Source organism: Corvus kubaryi, unplaced genomic scaffold, assembly GCF_017639235.1.
Source record: "Corvus kubaryi isolate FWS band 111438036 unplaced genomic scaffold, C.kubaryi_AGA036_p1.0 37357, whole genome shotgun sequence".
Taxonomy (NCBI): domain Eukaryota; kingdom Metazoa; phylum Chordata; class Aves; order Passeriformes; family Corvidae; genus Corvus; species Corvus kubaryi.
Window position 1 is genome coordinate 4,617,106 of NW_024581117.1, and position 22,542 is coordinate 4,639,647.

At 39.7% G+C, this 22,542-nt stretch overlaps 1 protein-coding gene across 7 annotated transcripts in view; it reads right to left on the bottom strand.

Moving 5' to 3' along the window:
• NTRK2 (neurotrophic receptor tyrosine kinase 2) overlaps positions 1 to 22,542 on the bottom strand; it is a 200,602-nt gene that overhangs the window by 172,096 nt on the left and 5,964 nt on the right. For all 7 annotated transcript variants that reach the window (XM_042033716.1, XM_042033709.1, XM_042033711.1 and 4 more), the window contains exons 2-4: positions 9,188 to 9,262; positions 8,887 to 8,958; positions 2,793 to 2,861 (exon numbers count right to left, since the gene is read on the bottom strand). In XM_042033716.1, coding sequence (XP_041889650.1) covers positions 2,793 to 2,861; positions 8,887 to 8,958; positions 9,188 to 9,262 — 216 coding nt within the window. The remainder of the gene's footprint in view (positions 1 to 2,792; positions 2,862 to 8,886; positions 8,959 to 9,187; positions 9,263 to 22,542) is intronic.

Genomic DNA, 22,542 nt, shown 5'->3' on the forward strand with positions numbered 1-22,542 from the left:
GGGAATTAAGCTCTGCATGCACTGAGGACCCAGAATATCAAAGGCAGAAGAGATCACACAGGGGATGTGGCTGCTATTTCCAATTCATCAGTGTAAATCAGGAGCACGTGGAGAGTGGCCACTCAAGAAGCCCCATTTTATTTCAGAAATCAAGAAAAGATTAGAATTCTTCTCTTCTACACCTGGGTCACCGCTCAGTTACCTCAGAAATGGTTTATTGCTGTGGGGTGGTAAATTCTTTATGAAGTCAAACAGTTTTGGATTATACACATACTCTTACAAATTTTAATCACAAAAAAGGATTGTACCTAATCTTTAAAATTCATCTGCTACAACACTCTAGAAACATCTCACAGTAAAACCACAGGCAATGTCATGAAGAAATACAAGTGAAAACCAGAAATTGATACAGTACACTGCATGGAATTTAAACCACAGCAAACTTACCAAATTCTAGTTTTAAAATTTAATAAAACTACACAACAATGGCATGCAATTACATGCAAGTTAAATATGAACAAAAACATATCTACCTAAACAGTGGCCAGTTATTTTTTTCTTCTACTGGCATACAAGAGATCTAATAAAGTGTGTGCGCAAGTGTCTGTTTAAGGCATTTCATTACCAGGAGAACAATCATTCTTAACAAAGTTTCATGGGTATTTTCGACATACAGAAGCTCAAGTTTCTTACAGAATCTATGCTCATAAATGCCTCCTGAAGACATTAAGTGTGCAAATCATGAAAAAAATCATCTTATCAGAGCCATAACCTGTTCCCCCAAAAGCCATTTCAAGTTCTTTGAGGAGAAACAACTGCAGGGGTCCATAAACGTGTTTGAAGAAGAAATTTGTATTCACAGAAGTCATCCACTGGACTTCAGTACCACCACAGCATGGACAAAAATTGTTTGTGTGATACATACTATGAACATGATTCCTTGGCTCAAAGCCTATGATGTGGTTTTTCAAAACAGTGAGATTTACTTCCATCTTCTGTTACATCCTATAGCTTCCTGGTAAAGAGAAATTTCACTTGACCAATGGCTGAGCAGTCTTCTTCTACTGTTTTACTTTGTGCTAAACCCATCTAGGGAGTTAGACACATCATTGGCAGGATGCTGGCTGCATAATGACCCTCCACAGACACTTTTGTGAAAAAAAAAATCTGACCTATGTAAAGCAAATGTTTGCTCTAATTTTACAGCTGCAGTTCATTTGTTCTAGAAGAAACCTTTCAAAGTGGCATCTCCTTCTCTGTAATACCTGGTGAATATCCTCTACTACACGTTATCCTAAACTGCTCATCCCTTTATGTTTTGATTTGCAAGAGTACCAACAAGACAAATATACTTGTTTGTCAGATTTAGGGGAAGTTCCTCAGAAGCTATTTATGGCAACATTCATATCCCAGATTCACCTATCAACACTCTCCCTTCCTTCCTGTTTCTGATCTTCCAGCTATGTATTAACCACTTATCAACAGAATTATTCAATAATACTGATTATATCACTGCTTGTCCTCCTTTCAGGCTCTGCTTTTATCCCTCCACTTTCTTTTCCTCATTTCCCCCACATCTGTTTATCTCACTTCATCACATCTGTTTGAGTAACTTCAGTTTGTCTAGTCCTACACTCCCTTTCCCAAGCACACAACACTCTACCTCATCCCCTTTTTCTCTCAACTTGTACCTCATCATGCATTGCCTCCATACCTCAAATACTACTCTGTTTAACCTTCACACTACCTACTTTTCCCATGTCTGGCTCACTCCCACTACCTTTGCCCTGCTTCTTCATGCAGAAGCAACAGAACAACAAAAGGCATGGAGCCTTTTGAGAGCTTTGCAACTAGAGAGAGCTTTGCAACTACCTAGTCTCTTCACTAAAGAGCTCAGCGACTGTCAAGTTATGAAAGAAAACTCGAATGAGCAGTGTTCCCTGGACCATAAAGAAAATAATTATACCAACCTAATACTCAACAAAATATACCTAAGGGGCATAACCTCTTTTTGTGGCACTAAGATTTGCTCATTTCACTTCTCACATGCTGAAGTTCACCAGAAGAGGGCTAGGATAGCACATCTGGTGCTTCTTACTTGGCACTTTGGACAACTTCTGACTCTGCTCTGAGATCCAGGAGAGCAACCTCCCTCTCCTCTGCAGCCCCAGCTCTCCCAGACCTCCTCCAGGCTCTCTGCATATTAGCAGAGAGTACACAGGATGACCAAAATTTTGGAGCATACATCAATAAGAAAATCGTTGTGTATTAAAGAGAATAAAAATGTTAATATTGAAACAATCAATGAATTAATGTTTACCAGTGCTTTCATTGCTAAACGATTATATAAAGCACAGTGCAACTCAAGAATTTGAGAAAATAAAAATACTCTTCAACAGCCAGCCACAAGCATACAAGCTGTGTAGCCACTATAAGAATATGAGAGACAATCTCCACATGAAGATCTTCAAAAGACTGTATTTTCACTAGGTTCAGATACTTAATATAAACACCAGTAGTTTTGTGTGAAGTAATCACATAATAAAATATCTTAAAGCTGAAGGAAGAGGCTATTTCGACCTCTACATTATTTTAAAATATATACCTAACCTTCTTGAAGTCCTGGAATAAAAATTTCTCTGCACTTAAGTGTCCTGCATTGATGCTTTTTTTGGACCAGAATTTCACACCTAATTCCTGATGGATTTCTACCTTTACGAGAACAAACTTAGAACTGTTATTCTTCCATTCCAGCCAAAAATGAACTTGTATTTCAAGAAATGACAACTTACAGATCAGACAAACCCAGATGGCGAAAAGGCTTCTTGGACAAACTTGAGAGCTTGTTTCTGGATAAATTGCTATGTCAAAAGAGAAACATTGCATTAATTAGAATTGCTTATTCTTACACTAAAAATACAGTTTGTGTCTCTTGAAAAAGTAATTAAGAACTTGAACCAGCTCTAAAAGTCCTTTGACTTCAGTTGTAAAAGGATAATGTTCAGTCTTACTTTATGGTTTGAAGGATTTCAAGAGCTTGAATTCAGTCAGCATCTAACATCAAATACATTCAAAATCAAACTCAACAGGGATCAATATTTTCACTTTTAGCACTTTGTCAATTGTAGAAAAGCAGCAGATTTAACTGTGTGTCAAAAGTATTTTGTAAAGTCCAGGTGTTAATTATATGCTCAATTTATTCATGTGAAATGGGTGTATCCCTTTCTTTGATGCTGCACCAAACTCTGTACTCATGTAAGCCCTCCTCACATGCTAGCACACATCCACATCAGAGCTTTTTAGTTGTTCTTTTCAAATTGCATGTGCAATATGCACCCACACGGAAGATCAAAAGGAAAACTGTAAAATGCCTATATTGGGCTTTTTTATGTCAATTAAGCATTTATGGTTTCCAGTGGTAATTAAGTGGAAGGTCCTCTCCCATTATGCAGAGCAAAGAAATGTTTATCTGAATCAGAAATACTCCTCCCCTCATAAGCTTACAAGACTGCTTTCTCCACCTCAAAGCAAAATAATGCTGTTTTTGTACAGTCTTATCAGTCTACCGATTTAAGATAGTGAGAGCAATAAACTGCTTAACTGCCAGCAGTAAAGTGCAAATCAGTGCTATGAGCCAAAATACCATGAGTTTTATGTGGTATTATAAAGGCGCCTTAGGGGCTCCACACTAAAGTTGCATTGCATTTAAAACCAGGGATTAAATATCTTCTTTTTTTTAATCTGACTAAAGAACACAGTGTCTACTTCCCAACTTTCAGTCACTGAACTTTGAGCACAAGACAATTTTCACATAAATTATAAGTTGGATCTTCTACAAATGTTTAAACCAGAATTAAAGAGATTATATTTATATTTCATCACTGATTCCTTCTGGCAAACAAGAGCCTGAAGTTTACAAACTGACTGGTCCTCATGTGTGAGAGCAAAACAGAGGAGCTACTATTTCCTTAGTCAGGTGAATTGCACTGCCCTATGGCAGATGCTGGTGGAAATGTCTCATGGACCCTGATGGGATAAATCAACATTAAAGCACAATTTGCATATAGAACAGAAGTTGTGTTTAAGCAAAAACTGTCACTATGTGTTTTTTCCTTGTATGCATATGCTCTGTGTTGGGAGGTTGAATAAAAGAAGCTGGATCCTCATACTGACTTGGGCTTTTGCCTCCAGCATGGTGCAACATCAAACCCTCTCCCTCCATGGGCAACTCTTCACTCACCACGCAGGAGAATCCCTCCTGTTCCCACACTGACAAGCAGCACAGGTGGAGGGTCCTGTGGTACTGCCAAAGAAGGCATGCACCTGCCCCTCCTACCTGCAGAGCAAATAAATCCTACCTTTCCCAAAAGACAACCAGATACACAGTGGGCTTTACCTGCAGACCACTGCTATAAATTTATCGCCTTAAGAAATACTTTGACAGTAAATTTAATTTTCTATATATTTTTTATAAAGTGAGCACTTTTCATTGACCACAGAGATGCCTACCATTGTCTCCTTAATTCATGCTAAGTGAAAAAAAAATCACTGCCAGGTTTATTTTGAAGTAGTTAATGATCACACTTCCACTTTCATGGAAAGAGAATATTAATTAATTCCCCAATTCAACTACACATAAAAGGACCATGGTGAGCAGCCCAAAGAAAATTCATCTGAGGTTCTAAAGAGTTTTTTTCTTATAGAAAAAAAAGTCAGGAGTACAGAGCCTGGCTCCAAAGCTAAACTCAAGGGGAGGACCCAAATTCAATCAAAGCATGCCTGTACTTTACATGAAAATACCAAGCTCACTTTAAACTTGCTAGCCCTAATTCAGCTAAAAGCAAACCAGTGGCAATATGAGTAGAACAAAACCAGACTGAGAAGCTGCACAAAGATTTACAGAGCTAGCAACATGGGGACAGTTCTATCATCTGTAGTGCTTCTGAAAAGGGAAGGCAAGAAAGAGGAGGGAACAGATCTAAAGAGAATTGGGGGGAAGAGGTGAAGAAATGGCCATTTTGCTGCACTCAGTCCTGCTCCACAGGCAGCAGCCTGCTCTGCCTATGGCTGGAACCAGCCCTGTGTGCAAGCAAGGGTAAATCTGCAGCAAGGTTGGTCTCAAATGGTTTCCTTTGGTTGCCTTACCTAAGGCAACCAAAACAGTGAACAGTGTAGGCATACAAACACATTTTAATACCTGGAGTTGTATATATACACTACACTCACAATCTTTGATTTAGCAATACTCTTAGATGCAGCCTGGCAGGTAACAACAACTATTTTTGAAAGTTTTTGTAAATTGGCACTTGCTGTGAAATGTTTTCACATTTAAAGGCACTGACAATACACAATGTGTGTGTATTACACAGATCCATTAAATTACTGTTAGCAGCACATAAGTTTATTAACTACAGCACTACTAAAACGAGACTGTTGGCTAACTTGAGTCTATGACCAGTGAAAACACCAGAATTAGATGAGCAAGGCTATTAATTACTTTAGTAGCATCTATTAGGACATTTATTTTCCTATTGTTTATGTTATTACTCAAATCTTTTCACGATAGATAACTTCCAAAAGATACCTGGACTACATAAGCTTTCCCAAGGAAACAAGGAAATGACAAAAAAGGGATTAAGGAAATGTGTGTTAATAAGTTCATTTTAAACTGATACTCTTGTATGATTCATAAAATAAATACTACTTTCATATAATATAGCTCCTTAACTACATCAAATGATTTTTCATAGAATAAAAAAGAAAGCTGTAACAGTATCATAGCAAAATTAATGCTTATACAGTTACATCAATCTTCCGAAAAATGCTTTTGGTTTTCTTTATGGGATAGTAAAAAATTTGTTCCAAAATAAAACGAAAGACTTCTCAAAGACCTGTACTCATAGATTACCCTTGCAAAACGAAGTTATTTTAGCTCTTAATAGTCTTCACTGTCCCAACCACAACAGGAGCTATACTTCCTTGATAAGTAGTCAACAGGATTTTTATTGCTGATGACAACAGGCCATGGTTCACTGGGGCTTTCAGAAACCTTTTAATGTGCATAATGACTTGCCAAAGAAAACAAACAAATACATTCTGCAGGGATAACAGATTAGCCTTGGTAAAAAATACCTCCATACTTACTGCTTTGTCCTGTGCATCTAGAGCAGCTGGTGCCACTTAATATTTTCCATCTTATCTGGGTTTATCCTATGTCTGCTAACATGACTAAATCCCCACCAAAAGAAAACATAGTACGAGACTGGATAAGCTCCTGGTTCATAATGTAAGGATTCTGCATAAAGAATTCATCTACATCAACAGAAGAGATGTAAAGTCAGTCTAATTTGTTTCTAACACGGAGCTTCATGAGTTACAGCTCTAACAAAGTCTGCTTACCAGCAGATACGTTTTCCCAGTTTGATTGCATGCTCCAGCAGCAGCTCTTCCTATGGCTGAAACATTTTAAAGGCATCTTATCCCAGTGGGTTCTGTAAAGCCTAGCAGCTCACATATGTACAGTGATACTTTTCCCTTAAGTGGTAATGTTAATAGGATCTCTCTGTTCTGTTCAATGGTCAGTTTTCTGAAAACTTTTTTTTACCTGAGTAACTTTTGGTTAGAAGCAACCACTGGGGACAAACACACTTTGTGACTGCATAAAACCCATTTCCCTAAGGCAACAGGCAAAAAAGTCTCTCAAGAGGATCCTACCAGTTGCTGCACTTTCTGTGGTGTTCATCTGCCCAGACAGCTGAGAAGGTCTTCCAAAACTCTATTAATCTTGCTCCAAACTAAACTCATTACTTCTCACACTGTACTCATGGTCATGGAGAGAACTGATAGCTTTCCTCATCATAATTACTCTTCTTTTAAAGATAAGATGAGCACAGAAGCATAGAATCATTGAATAATTTGGGTTGGAAGGGACCTTTAAAGTTAATCTAGTTCCAGCTCTCCTGCCATGGGCAGGGCTGTCTTCAACTAGACCAGCTTGCTCAGAGCTCTGTCCAACCTCAACCTAAATGCTTCCAGGGCTGGGGCATCCACCATGTCTCTGGGCAACCTGTGCCAGCATTTCAGCAGCCGTTTTGTAAAAAACTTCTTCCTTGTATGTAATCTAAATCAACCCTCTTTCATTTTCAAATCATTATTCTTTGTCTTATTGCAATGATGTATGTTCCTTTTCAATCTTCTCTTTATTGCACTGAACATACTCAGGCTCTAAGCCTCCTTATATTATTTGCTTTACAGGCTCCTTATTGTTCCTTTGCTCTTCTCTGTAGCATCTTCAAGATGAGTAGATTCAGTGTCCTAATCTATATACAGTATTCCAATAGATTCCCCCCCAGCAGCTAAGGTAATGGGGAAAAGATGTAAAAATGTACCACAGAATTCCTTTTGATCCCAGACTTGAATTTGCTTTGTTCTGCCTCATTGCACAGAGAGAAAATCTCACTTCTCTCCCAGTAGAGTCACTAAATCTTTCTCTGCAAATATGTCCCTGAAACAGTATGTTCTTATTACTATTTCTACAGCCAGTGCACATGCATTTGGCTTTATGGAGTTTCATAGTTTACAACGATAACTCACTGAGCAACTGTTACACAGGCAAACACTTGAATTTACTCTGGAACATACTTCCCTTATATTACCAACTGATTACAGCAGAAGTTCTTTTTTAATGACTATATGAAGTAATACAAGTTTCACAGGCTCACAAGATTGGTTCACACTCCTCTGGTGACTGTACCACATTAAGGACAGCAGAAATGGACATTCATGTCCACTTCCTTACACAAATTAATTGCTGTTCCTTGGAAAATACAGGTCGGAAAGGGATTTCATCTCATGAGCAAAGCAATAAAATCAACCCTGTGTTACGTTCAACAGTTCTTTCCTTTTACAAGGAAGTATCTTACAAAGCCAGGGTTTGGCATTATGTCTTCCCAACCTCATTAGGATAAAAGCAAAGGGTTCAGCTATATGCTAATACATGTTAGTGTCCATCTATTGAAGATGTATGGAGTAAAGCACACAGTTGGAATATTTGGCTAAAACAGGGTACTTGTGAGGAACTGAGCCACTCACATGATCTCAGTGTTTTTTAGGACTACATCCACAGTTTCCCATGTAAGCAGCAAAGTGAGCTACTCTGTCTGTCCCACTAGAAGGCACAAAAGTTGTATTAGAAAGAGAACTTTGATCAGTTCAGCCTTTGCTAAAGCATAACATATCTAGGAAAACACAGTCAAAAAGCTGCACAGGTACAAATTCTGCTTCCTGAAGGTCATAAACTATAAATCACATTTGGGTGTGAAAGCAACAGCATTCCTATATTCTGCTCTGGGTGCATTACTTCTGATCTTGAGTGAGCTTTCAAAGTGAATCAACCCCAGGACTTCGGTTCATGGTTGTGTCACAGTCTCTGGGCACATACACTGGTCAAATTATATTAGATGTGCTCCATGCATGCACCTCCTGCACTGCAGCTGCTAAAATATGTTCATCGAATATCGAATCAGAACTCATTGAATCAGACTAGAGCTAGTCAAACCTGTGTCACTGAGAGTGATGCACACTGTGGACATCATACCCTCAAGACAGGTACTCTTTCTGCTACGTTACTTATCACAAAACACATATCCTGTTAGAGACAGGGTAATAAACCGGATGGTCCTTCCACACATGTTTTTATGATCTGCCAGTCCCTTACCAAATATATCTTATTTAAGGGCAATTAATGATAGAAGACCATTCTAAGTCTGTCTCGTTAAACTATTTTTTAATAAAGCAAATGGTATGAGATAGAAGTAAATTAACAATAAATAAATTAACAAGAGTTGGGCAGTTTTGACTTAGAATGAAGACACTGTTCTTACTCACATGTATTGTAGGTTCATGTTTTTCACAAAAGCATGACGGGACACAAATCTTAAGCCTGAATCCACCACGGTCCTGGGAAAAAATAAAGCTGTTAGAATTTGTATTTAAAATACAAAGGGAAGTGTAATGATAATAACTTTTAAAATAAGAGTTGGGATGAAATCTCTACAAGGCTCATCTGCAAGATTTACAACTTTCCTCAGTAACACACAAAGTTTGGCATACAGTTTGATAAGGTCTCTACATGCTTCTGTAAAAAAATACAGAAAAAACAGCTTTATAAAATGTATCCCATACTCACAGATTTTTAAGTCCAACATAAAATCCAACCTCATTGTCATTGATACTTTCTAAATTGCGCTGATTTGCGATGTAACTGTTGAAAAAGGAAAACAGATAGAAGTAAGTGAATCCTTCCATGACTTTGACTGCTCAGAGATCATGCACTGAGGTATGAAAGTCAGTAATGATTGCTGACCTACTGCAATTAGTTCAAAGTCCTAATTAGAAGAGCAGAAGTGCTCCTTAAAATCTTCCTCATCATTTAAATGGTACTTTGTGGGACGGGGAGCAGCTCAGTTTTACACAGGGGAAATGAAGAAAGCAAGTCAACCTGAAGGCCAAATAAAGCTGCATTACAATGTCGCCATCCTCCAAAACATATGTCTCCTCATGGATTTAACAACAACAAAGTGGACAAGTTTAAAGGTAGTACTGAAGTTATCCCCACTTACAATGAGGGACAATCAGACTTCCCCAGTCTTTTCGATTGTGTTGTTAACTTAATCACATCTAACACTTAGTTTTTCCCTGACACAAAGTAATTTCAGTTCTTTTTACAGGGTGTGGCAATGGGGAAACTGAGAAAATAGTTTGTACTTCATGTACACAAGCAGGAATTAAGAGAAGAGAAACTGCCATATTAGACCAAAGAGCTGAGTCCACTCACGTATCATTTACCTCTGCCTAAAAGAATGCAGGCATGTCTTTGTATTATCACCATGTGAGATCTATGAATATCCAGTGACATCCCACAGACTGGAAATTAAAATGTTCACAGCAAATGTATCATTACTTCTGCAGAAAGAAGTTTCACCCTGCAAATCATACAGTCCAGGAAGAAGAAATAAGTGGAAACTGCAATTCTTCTGACATTACGGGCAGAAAAGTATGCCTGATTTAAGGCATGCCTTGCTAAAGAGTCCACACATTTCAAAAGATAGGCCCAGTCCCAGAAAAACTTAAACAGAGATTGACATGTGTTTTCATAAGCATCACAAACTAACCAAAGATGTGGGTTCTCCTAAAATGAGTTAGTCTTTCTTTGCTAGAAGAAAACTTTTCTTCATTCTAAGCATTTTTTAGAATGTATTTAAAGGGAATTCTGATGAATTAGTAAGAAAGTGTATTGCTCTTTCAAAGGCAATCCATGTACCTCAGCTGATTGTGTTAAGAGAAATTCACTGTGTTTCTAAATCCCAGCAGAAGCCTGAGAATCCCATCAGTTGGGTTGGGCTCTCCTCCAAAGCTGCAGTGCTGACTTGGGCTATGCTCTCACCATGCACCAGGAAAAGTAAAAAGTTTCCCCTAATGGCATCCATTGTCCCTTGGGAAAAAGAAGGCCAATAAAAAAACAATGCGTGATGCTAGATGGAGCACATTACTACAGCATCATATGACATCGGCTGCTCTGCAAGACTTTTCAGAATAAGATTAACACAGTGTACCCATTAGAAGATAAGAGTCCTTTGTTTTTTGTGTTTCCTTTCTTGAATTTTTAAGACAGCCTGATCTACTATCTTGGCATTTACTAATCTATTTTGTTTGTTTGCTTTTTTGTGAGGTGGTAAGTTTACATATTTTGCCAAGTAACATGAAATAGTATATAAAAATCTATCAATTCTTTCATCTAAGAGTCCTGCAAGTCAATGATCATACTTCCTCTAAACATGAACTCATTCTTCAGTTAAGTATCGTCTTCTCTGTCACTTGGACCTCGTAACGCTAAAAGAAAGTTATGCGAGAGGTTTCAAAGATACCTTCCTCATCCTGTCCTCAGTTATCAAACAACAGGAATCCTTTCAAGGTCAGATAGAGATATGGAAATCACGTAAGAGCAGGAATTAAGGAAAACGGACAGTGAAACACAGAGTATGAAGAGACTCAGATTTAAAGAAAAGAAACAGAATAACCGGTTGCAGTAGATAAAAATTAAGCCATAAAAGAAACCTAAAACCCTGACAAACACTGCCAAAATACAGATCCATCACTTAAACACAAGTATCACCCATCCACATCTGACATTCCAATTTTAATCACGCAAACATTTAACCAGAACCACTCACTACAAGAAACTCCAGAACCTGACATAACTTACAGTTTTGCACAAAAATTTGTTAGTGTATTACATCCTGTGTTAAGCCTCAGTGTAAAATAGTTCAGCTCTGCTGAAGCCAATGAAGCTACCACAATTTACATCAGACAAAAATCTTAGTATGAGCACACAATTTGTATAAAAAGATTGGTATTGGTCCACCAGGGAATAGACCAAACAGATTATATTTGGGAAGTAGTAGCATGAGTTTATGGTACCTTCTTTCCTTCTCTTATTGCATTCCTTAGAAGAAACTCTATGTGTGGGAGAGGAGGGCACTCTTTACTCTGAGCTGGTACTAGTTTCTTTAAGATGAATGATTTGTTATTCCAGTTCCTAGCTGAAAGAACCAAAAGAAACCATTGCTTTTCCGCAGCCGTACTGGTTGGGACCCAGAATTTTTGTCTAAGTGCAACTAACTCAGTAACTGCTCTGCAATACACTTGTAAAAACTCTTGGTACAGAACACAACAGTAAAGCAAAGTTCACGCAGTTGGAAGTCCTTGAAAAAAGAGTGTACAGATGTAATTTACCATAAACAGGTCTTCTTACACTTCCTTACTCACTTAACAAGCCTGTTTCAAGTTCAGCCTTTGCAGCTATGTCATAGCAGTGAAAAAGAAAAGAGTAGAATGATGTAGCTGTACCCTGTAAGGGGAAGTTGCTCTTTGGTTTAATTTAGAGGGAGATCTGAAATAAAACCTCTCCCTAACTGAAGTCTATTTTTACCTTCTTCACAACTACTCTACCTTAATGTTACTTATCATCAAACATTAATACTCTAAAAGCTTTGACTTGCAGTGGGCGACGCTGAGAAATGTAATTTGCCTGCTTGCCCTTAAGAATATCCACCCTATTCTTTAACTGATCATTTTTATTGTAGCAAAAAGAAAAACATACTGACTCACGGCTGGCTGAAGTCACGTGAAGAGCTTGGAAGCTCCCACTGCACACAACAGCACTGCAGCACTGCCAGAACCTGGCTGGATAGCAGTATACAGACCACACGTATCGGTTCACAAATACTGGCTGCTGCCTCTAAATCAAGCCTGCAGCTGCCTACAAAGATATTTGCTGATTATACTATAGCATTCTGCCTTTCCTTCAATGAGTAATCAGTAAACAACAATTGTCTTCAGACCTTTAACTTAATCTCCCCATTGTAAACTACAGATTAATTCTAATAAAGGCATTCAGAATCACACACTTAGGATGCACATTGCAACCTACAATATCACGTTGATCTCGTCACACTTCAGTGGCTAATGAATAGTGTCACACACACTTCACCACTGCTACAACATTTTGGAAACAATAGCTTAAAATCCTAACCTATAAGAGTCAACTCCTCCAAATAAGACCTCCTTTAAGAGGGTGGTCTTCACTTTTGCTCATTACAAGAGTGAAAGGCTACAGATTATGTTTAACATCAGTGAAGCAACTTCTCAACTGCAAGAGCATTAAGAGAAAGTGGGTTCTGATTTTTAAAGCCATCTAGATTACTTTATTCTGTAGTAATTTCAAAAAAGGATTTCATGCCAACTTTCAAATCTTTTCCTTAACCTGAATAAAAATGGCCAGCAGAAATATGCCTTTCTAACATACTTACTCTATTTCCTATACTCCATTTGGAGCTGTAAGGACATGCTGGAAAAAAAACTAGCACATGCTGGTCTTAACAACATAGACGCAAGCAAACAACACTGTAGTGCAGCTCAAGAAGTATTCCTGTTGCCAGAAACTCCCTTTATGGGAAGCATATTTTCTTAACACTACAAAAAATAAAACAATTATATGTCTAGCTCTAGTTCATACAACTGGGGAAAAATGTTTTTTAAATTAATAAATACTCACTGGTGAAATGTGTCTGAACTTTGGGAAAACTTTATATTCCAAGTTATTTTTTCACTAAGTCTTTAGGGGACAAAGGCAGCACACTTCAGACATTGAACTGTCAGTAGATGAATTACCATTTAATGACAGGTCACATATGTCCCTAGCCTATACTACTGTGAGAGCTGTATGTTAACACTGAAAATTAAACATTGAAAACTTCCCTAGTGCCATATCTTCTTACAAACTCAAATGTCATACCAAGTTCATCAAAAGGTAGGCTAGAACTTAGAGGCATTTTCAACAAACGTAGGCCGATTCATTGGTATGCATTAAGATCACGTAAAACTTGTAAACTTGATACATCACTTGGTGAAACCTGGCATATTCAAATGGGTTTTATTTGTAGCCCCTCTGAAACCAAGTTTAAAATAATGCTGAAGTGGTATGAACTCACAGTTGGAAAATGAAACACAGAGCTACACAGTGTTGCATATTGGGAACATAAAGTTTCAGACAGATGTAGGCATCAATGGTATAACCTCTGCTCAATCAAGAAACCTTTCTGCAAAGTACCAACCTTCCTTTAGGAAGGAAACTTCTATCAAGCAATGAGCATGATATAGACACCTAAATCCAACAAGTATTCTACAGATATACAAGCTTACTCCAATTATTTTATTCTATTTTGCTTTCTCCATCTGGTACTGTAAGTGCAAGATTTCACGAGGATGACTTCAGGAAACAGAACTTCTACTGCTAGAGGAGCATGCCATAACTCAGGAAAGATGCAGTGTGTTGAGATGTGTTGAGACAATCCATGGTGGACTTACCTAGCATTCAGCAATTTTACCAGTGCTTGACTCCATCCTTGGCTGCCTGGTGTCTCCTGACAAATTCTGAGCAAGTACTACAGTGGTATTTTTTTTTTTTTTAAACCGTGAATCACCCTGTATATCACAAAGAGCGAAAAACTGGTTGCCACTATCACAGGTTCCCTAAGGGTTTTTTCCTCACATTTACAGTATTTAACCATAAGTCACAGAAGACTACAGGAAATAGCTCTCCACATGCCAGTACAGCAGCTCTGGAGACAACATAATCAGCTCTGGGATCTTTCTTTACACAGGCATGCCCTTTTTTTGAGCAAATCCTGTACTACACACATCCCACACTCAGGTAATGTGTTGTTCAGGACAATCGGGAACTCAGCATCTCACAGGCAAGGTCAGAGATCAGTTAATTTCAAGAATTCCCTGTTCTTGATGTACGGCTGTGTCAACTGCCAGGAGGCAACAGGGCCCAGACATTCTGCTCCACAACAACATACTATTATCCAATTAGTAGCACATAGTTGCCATTGCAAATTGATTCTCCAAAGCCATCATCCTGAACCATTAGTGCCAACCCACCAGTTTAAAGCAGAAGAAAACGGGAATTCAGTGAAGATACCAATCTTTTTTTGGCACTGCAGGAGCAGATCCACACCCTTGCTTATGACTACAACTGCCTGGAATATGGGAAGTCTATGGTTTGCCAGCCAACCTTAGTTCCCACTTTACAGCATGAAGGCAAAGTAAAAATAAATGAGTATGCCTGGAATGCAAAGTTTACAGAAAGTTATTGTAAGGCAGGGAAAATGAAATGTAATACATCCTTGGTCTTACTTATGTTTCTGGCTTGGCTTCAAGATGCTTGGTTTTTTCTCTTCAGATAGCAGACTACCGAATCAAGCAAACTTAAGACATTTCATGCAGCTGTCCAGATTTAATATTTATGCCCTTGATGAGTTCCACCTTCAGAATTACTTTCCCCCAAATTCATGCAGAGCTTATTTAAGTATTTTCTCAATTTAGAGACCTGGCCTCCCCTTTGAGATCCCCAAGTTTGTACATTTGGTATTTCATCAAGACATCAATTTTTGATGTTTTTCCAGGAAAACATGAGAGCTACAGATTAGTTTTTCCTTAGCAAAGGTATTTTGGAAAAGCTGATATTCCTTTTTATTGTCAGAAGGCCAAAAAATGGCCTATTTATTCGCAAAGAGATATCCTAATCTCTGATGTTATACTTATCTTCAAAACACGTCTTCATCCCCTGTGTATGAAATAATTTATGCAGATTGCTAGGAAGAGGCTTAAACTCCTGTACAGACCCTTTATAATATATATGCTAAAAATGACACAGTAAATTAACATACAAGAGGAGAGTAGTGAATGTGCCCTTCCATTATTTCTCAACAGAAAGCAGTCATAAAGCTATTCTTTATTATTATTGTTGTTGCTGATTATGTTATTATTTCCTAGCAAGGACGAAAGAGCATCTCAAAGGAATGAATAAATACAAATATATGTGACATTTCTTTCTCTCGCAGAACCACCTAGTCTTCAAAAAGTAGTAATGCAAATACTCTCTTTTCAGCACTTGCGTACACCATCTCTATAGCTGTCACTGGCCTTGATGCAAATGAGAATGGAAAAACATCAGTTCCACAAGAGCACAGTAGAATTTCACACAACCATCCCTCACATGCATCTTTTTAAGTCTCTCAGTGAATCGAAACATTAAAGCTTCTTGGTTGCTGTCAAAACCTTGGAATCCTTCCTTTCAGGTGCACATACCCAGACAGCGACTTTCTGGAAAAAATGTCTTAGGTATCTGGACATCCTTCAGAGTTAGATAGCACTTCTGGCATAAATCAGTATCCCCCACAACAGTTTTTTTTCCTGGCTCTGGGTTCTGACATGTTCAATATTCCTTGACTCCTTCACTCAACATAAGAAAGTCCTTCTGAAATCTCCTTTGAAGTCAGTCTTCTCCCACATATACAATTCTCAGTGTTTGACATTAATATTTGGCTTTTTTCAGTTTAAAATTACTGGCTCTTAGAATATCAAATACTCTAATCAATCTGCTCTGGATTGTTGGATCACCAAGACCTATATCCTCACCTGCTACCCTGTCCACTGTCTCATTCACTGCATGCAGTGGACCTCATGCCAGATACAGATCGAAAAGCAGTACTTCCAAAGGGTGGAGCAACGCTGCAAAACTTAAAGCCATCTATCCAGGAAAATCCATCTATATCCTGTTAATACATTAAATTTGCTGAACAATTTGACTCCTCGCAACTCAAACAATATTCCCCTTTCCATAAACCAGCAAAAAGTTTCTTTTTTTCTGTTTTTATTTAAGTCTCAAGAGACTACATACGGTCATAACCTCTACCCCTTTTCTGTGCAAATATTACATGGAGAACCCAACCGGTAGACGTTTTTCCATTCCGCAAATGATATCATCTGCTGCCATGGTTCACAACTGGTTTCCTAGACTCCTTTCTAATACCTGTGAAATATCTCGTGTAGCCCTGACCACAGATCTGTGTCTTCTCCAAGAGATTCTTGTCTTTTAATGAAAAACACACATGAATAGAATTTCACATTATGTTACTGAAACATTCCAAGAGGGTTATGGGTTGTCCTTTTGTCTTTCCATGATACTGACTTTCCTGACATTTACCTCTTTCTAGCACTAGAACAGGTTGCCACCTTTTGTATGTTGACATCAATCTCACCACTTAAATTTAGCCAATGCATTTTTCAGAGAGCGTTTCAACCATTTGTATTGCCTTTCACAGTCATTCTTCACTGTTTCACATTTATGTGCTCTTCACAGTTTCCTATTTCACCTCATCACATTTATTTACATTACTGTATAGTCCACTTCTCATTTTAGTTGGCCAATCTTTGGAATTCACAGCTTCTTCCATCAGCATTATTCTACTTGAGGAACCCTGTTCTTCATTTAACATAAGTAGTTTCTTACTTACACTGCATATATTAGCATAGTGATGTGTTTATTACGCTTTCTGCGCAATTGTCAGAATCCAGAATATTTCTAATACTCATGCTGACTGCCACATTGCTGCTACTGTTTCCATAACTTTCCACACCCTTGTACTAGGCCAGTTTGATTTTGAGCAAATTCTCTGTCACAATGGTACACCCAGACAACCGTCCTATGTCTTTCAGTTTTCTCTTTGTATTTCTGTATGTTTTGCTATGTGACAAATGCAACGCTCCTTCTACACTGTGATCAACTTGTACTTAAAGCCTGCTCACAGATGTATTTGTTGGTATACTTCTAAAGTATAAGGAAAACACACTCTTTTGTAAGCATTTCTTTTCCATTTGAATAGTTTGAAGTCTTAGATCACCTTCTCTACCATTTTACCTTTGAATGAAACTCTTACCCTGCATGAACCTGTTTCACAAGGTGACATCTTTAGCTACAGTCTTCAACCTTCTTCACTACCCCTGCAAAGCTGTCTTCTCCTCACCACCACTACTTTCACAGCATTCTTCATTTACCTTCAAAGCTTTTGTCACTGCTTATGAGCAGAGTAGTATATCTCTCATTCTCCAGCCTGTTTCTGCTTATGGTTCTCATGACTGCATCCCAGTAGCAGACACGCCTTCCAGCATTCCTCCATCCTACACACCCTCTGCAGCATTGCCCCTGTCCCAAGACATACATGGTGATGGTGAATTCTTCACCTGCAAATACAAGATTGATCAGCATTTTGAGGATACCTCCAGCTGTTGGGACTCTCACCTCCTAAACCTTCTATTTTAGACACTCAGTGCGAAGAGCAACACTGCTACAACTTCATTAAAAGTCATGAGAACACACAGAAGTGTTCTAAAACAGGCAAAAACCCTTCATGCAACCAAGCCATGCAAGAGAAGGAACAACTGCCCTGTCTCAATGCAGACAGGAGTGCCACAAACAGTTGGAAGAAATGTTCAGAGCAGGAAAGGAGGAGTCCACCCACACCAAACTCTAAGGCAAGTAGTTTCTGCACCTGTGCTACCTTCATATCCCCTAAATGACATAGGCTTCAGGCAACAAGACAGTCATAGCACACAAACGTGATCCAGGATTTGCAGTGGTGTTTACAGCAGAAGTAGTATCCAGCATTAATATTTTTCTGTTTAGGTGCCTTGATGTTACATGGATTTGTGCCAATTCAAAATGTTTGCAATCTGTTGTAATTTTATTATATTTATAAATAATGCCAAAAGCACTGCCAGCTAGTCAAGGGAGGGGATTGTCCCACTTTAGTCTGCAATGGCTGCACCCCAAATATTGTGTGCAATTTTGGGCACCACAGTATAAGAAAGACATTAAACTATTAGAGACCATCCAAAGGACAGCAACAAAAATGGTGAAGGGTCTTGAGGGGAAGCCGTATGAGGACCGGCTGAGGTCACCTGGTCTGTTCAGCCTGGAGATGGGGAGACTGGGAACAGACCTCATCACAATCTACAACTTCCTCATGAGGGAAAGGGGAGGGGCAGACACTGATCTCTCCTCTATGGTGACCAGTGATAGAACCCAAGGGAATGGCCTGAAGTTGTGTCAGGGGAGGTTGAGGCTGGATATAATGAAAGAATTTTTCACCCAGAGGGTGGCTGGGCACTGGGAAAGGCCCCCTAGGGAAGTGGTCACAGCACCAGCCTGACAGTTCAAGAAGCATTTGGACAATGCTCTCACGCACATGGTGTGACTCTTGGGGATGGTGCTGTGCAGGGCCAGGAGCTGGACTCAATGATCTTTGAGGGTCCCTTTCAACGCAGCATATTCTGTGATTCTGTGATATGTGCACAGTAGAGTCTTAGAAACATGCTTACTTACTACCACTCTAAACTTAAAACACTTAAAGCATATGCTTATGTACACTACATAGTTAGACCCATGGAGTGAACAAAACTGCTCCCAGCTGGAAAGTACAGTATATATGTTTACCAGGTGAAGATCACCGTATGCATCTTGTGTTCCAAAACCTGTTTCTAAAAATTAGAAGAGGTAAGACTGGAGAGGAGAATAGGAGATGAATATGCAATAGACTATTCACCCACCTAGTGGGTGGAAAAACTGGGGGGGGGGGGAAGACATCTTTGTATGAGGTTGAAGACCACAGATTTGGAGGAAATGCTGTAAATAATGCTCCAGAGGTACCAGGTTCAATTTCTTCCTCTCCCTAAGGAAATATGATTCCAGTCTCTCAGAAGACACCATATTTACAAAGCCATCTGAAAGAAGGTAATCTCTACCTTACCTGTTTATGCTGTTCTCATTTTTGCTTTAATTGAGCACTCAGTGAAGCAGGAGCAGGACCCAGCTGTCTCACTACACAAATAACCATCACAGCCTCTTAGCTAAACAGACTGTCCTGCTCTCTGACCCAAAAGCACATTTGAATATTCCATGCCAAAGAAGGCAACTCAGACAGGAAGAACCAAGGCAAGCCCACATCTGTACACCATACAGGACCAGCAGTTAAGATGCTGACATGCAAGACCTTCATTCAGACCCATGCTCTGCTTCTAGCAGAGCAGCTCTTCGCATGCATGCTGAAATGGTTACCTAGGACCACAAAATCAGTTTACTCCACAGTATGACCCTGCTTGCTAAAACAAAGGTCTTGCTTTTTCCCCTCACTCCAGTGACCTAAGTCCCCAATGTTTTCTTAATAGCCAGTGGAGATGGAGGGGGATGACTGCATTGGGTAGTTTGCAGTGGGACCCTAATTCAGCCTCCTGAATCACTTCCGGGAAGAAGCGCGTTCTCCATTGCGGAGAGTAGCCAGCTGAGTTAAGTGCCTTCACAGTTAGTAGAGAGTTGCCAGATTATAAATGCCAAGGCCTGGGACAGTCCCAGACATGATTAGTAAGTCCAGCGCATGACGCCCACAGCACATGCTGTGGAAAGGTCTCCCAGTCCATGCCCAGTAAGCCTGACAAGCCCAGTTTGTGCACATGATTTATCCACATATGCTTGCTGCACTGTCTGGCATTCAGAAAACCAGACAGTTGTTGCAAAAGAATGGGAAAAGTCACATCCTATGCACTCTTCACATGCATCTTATTGTGCAACATGGGGCAACCGTGCTCCGCAAGATACCCGCTGAACACTGCCTTACTTAGTTTTACAGGTATGGTTAAGAAATTAAAAAGGTAAAACTAACTTTATTTACATCTAAAACTGGAAGATTTTTTTTGGCTCACCTGTCAAACCAAGAGGAAAAATAGGTGACTTTCCCAGCTTCAGCTACAGCTCTGTGGACAGATCCTTCCATAAGGAGCTCAGAAGCGTTGCCATTTCACTGTTGTCTATTTCAGCAATGGACTGACTTAATGTTGATTAATGCATTGCCTTTCCTTTATTTATATATCAGACAATTGTACACAATGAACCATATATCCTCTATGAATTCATAGCAGGAGCTGCAACTTTTTTTGCACATGGAGGTTCATTCCAAAGCAAAATTATCTAAAATATTGTAAAAGGCTCCTTCCTGAAATACTCAATCTCAGCTTCCACTTACCTCAACGTATTTAGTATTCATACAGAATGAAAATACAATGAAAGGCAAAAAAATCTGCAAGTCAAAAACACATCAAGTAATTGAGCAACAGGCCCCATCTCTTCCAAACTTAAAAAAAGCAAGAAAATTCCTGAATCAAGCTTCCTTTCATCCTTCACATACGTATTCTAAACTATGCTGGTGAAACACTAATTCCATTCATTTTAGTCACTGGCTTTACATAGGCCAGAATCCCAGCCGCGGCTTCCCCCTGCAATGAAAAGCATCTAACTACCTTGCAAGATCAGGACTAGTTTGCTTTAGCAAAGTAAAATTCAACTTACACCACTCAAAGATTACAATCTGTCAAAGTGCCTCTGAAAATAGCTTGGACACCTTTGAGCTGCTTCCTTCCATTCTATCTTACTTCTGAAGAAAAAAAAATCTCATTACTTCAGGCCCTGTCTAGGAACAAAAGAATATTGACCTGAAACCTGATCTCCAAGAATTTATCCTAACAATGAAAACATAACACAGAAACATATATGGCTGAATTGGTATTAAAAATATTTAAGTTTCAGCTATAGCCTCTGTAAATGATCAACACTCAATGCAGGTAATTTTCTTACAAGAAAATAGTAAAAAATAAATGCAGAATTTCCATGGTGTGACTGCTTTCCAGTAACTCCACTACAATTGTGCAATGTGACCATGAGATGATTGCTGAATTCAGCACATTGCACGGAGGAAGCAGAGCAGCAAGTGAGATGGAAATCCTGGATTTCAGGGGAGATAACATTAGCCTCTTCAAGGATCTTCCTGGAAGACTACCATGGGAACAGGCCCTGCAGAGAGAGGCGTTCAAGAAAGCTGGTCAATAAATGTTCAAGCATCACCTCCTCCAGGCTCAAGACCAGTGCATCCTGACAAGTAAGAAATGGGGCAAAGAGGGCAAGACAGCTGCATGGATGAACAAAAATCTCCTGTCAAAAGTGAAGCACAAGCAGGAGAGATACACAGGAAGTGAAAGCAGGAACGGGACACTCGCAACAGACATAGAGATGCTGTCCTGATGCGATGCATTCACATGTGCTGAGGAAGCCGGCAGACAGCATAGCTGGGCTGCTTGCAGTTGCCCTGGAAAAGTCATGGCAAGCAGGAGAGGTGTCTGAGGACTGGAAGAAAGTAAATGTCACCCCGGTCTTCAAAATGGGCAAGAAGGAGGACCCAGAGAACTTCCAGCCAGTCAGCCCCACCTTGACCCCTGGAAAGATGATGGAGTGCCTCATTCTGGAGGCCATCTTTATCCACATGGATGGCAAGAAGGTGATCAGAATTAGTCAGCATGGATTCAGCAAAGGGGAATCATGCTTGACCGACCTGATTGCTTTCCATGATGGGACAACTACCTGGATGGATGAGGGGAAAGCAGTGGCTATTGTCTACCTCAACTTCAGCGAGGCTTTAGATGCTGTCTCACACGATATCCTCACAGGCAAGTTCAGGGAGAGTGAACTAAACGAGTGGACAGTGAGCTGGATTGAGAACTGGCTGAATCCAAAATTGGCAGATCCCAAAGAGCTGCAATCAGTGGCACAAGGTCTAGTTGGAGGCTCATCACAAATAGTGTCTCCCATGGGTCAATACTGGGCCCAGTGATGTTAAATTTGTTCAGCAGTGACTCAGAGGGACAGATGCCTCCTCAGCAGGTCACAGATGACACAAAGCTGGAAGCAGTGGCCAATACCCCAGGATGCAGCCTTGACAGGGTGGGGAGATGGGCAGAGAAGAACTGTCAGAAATTCAACAAAGGCAAATGCAGGGTTCTGCACTGGAGAAGAATAACCCCAGGCAACATCACAGGCTTGGGCTGATCTGCTGGAAAGCAGCTCTGAGGAGGACCTGGTGGACAACAAGCTGCCCATGAACCAGCAGTGTGCCCTGGAGGCCAAGAAGGCCAATGGTGTCCTGGGGTGCGTTAGGAGAAGCATTGCCAGCAGGACAAGGGGGGTGATCCTGTCCCTCTACTGTGCCCTGGTGAGGCACATCTGGAGTGCTGTGTCCAGTTCTGGGCGCCTCA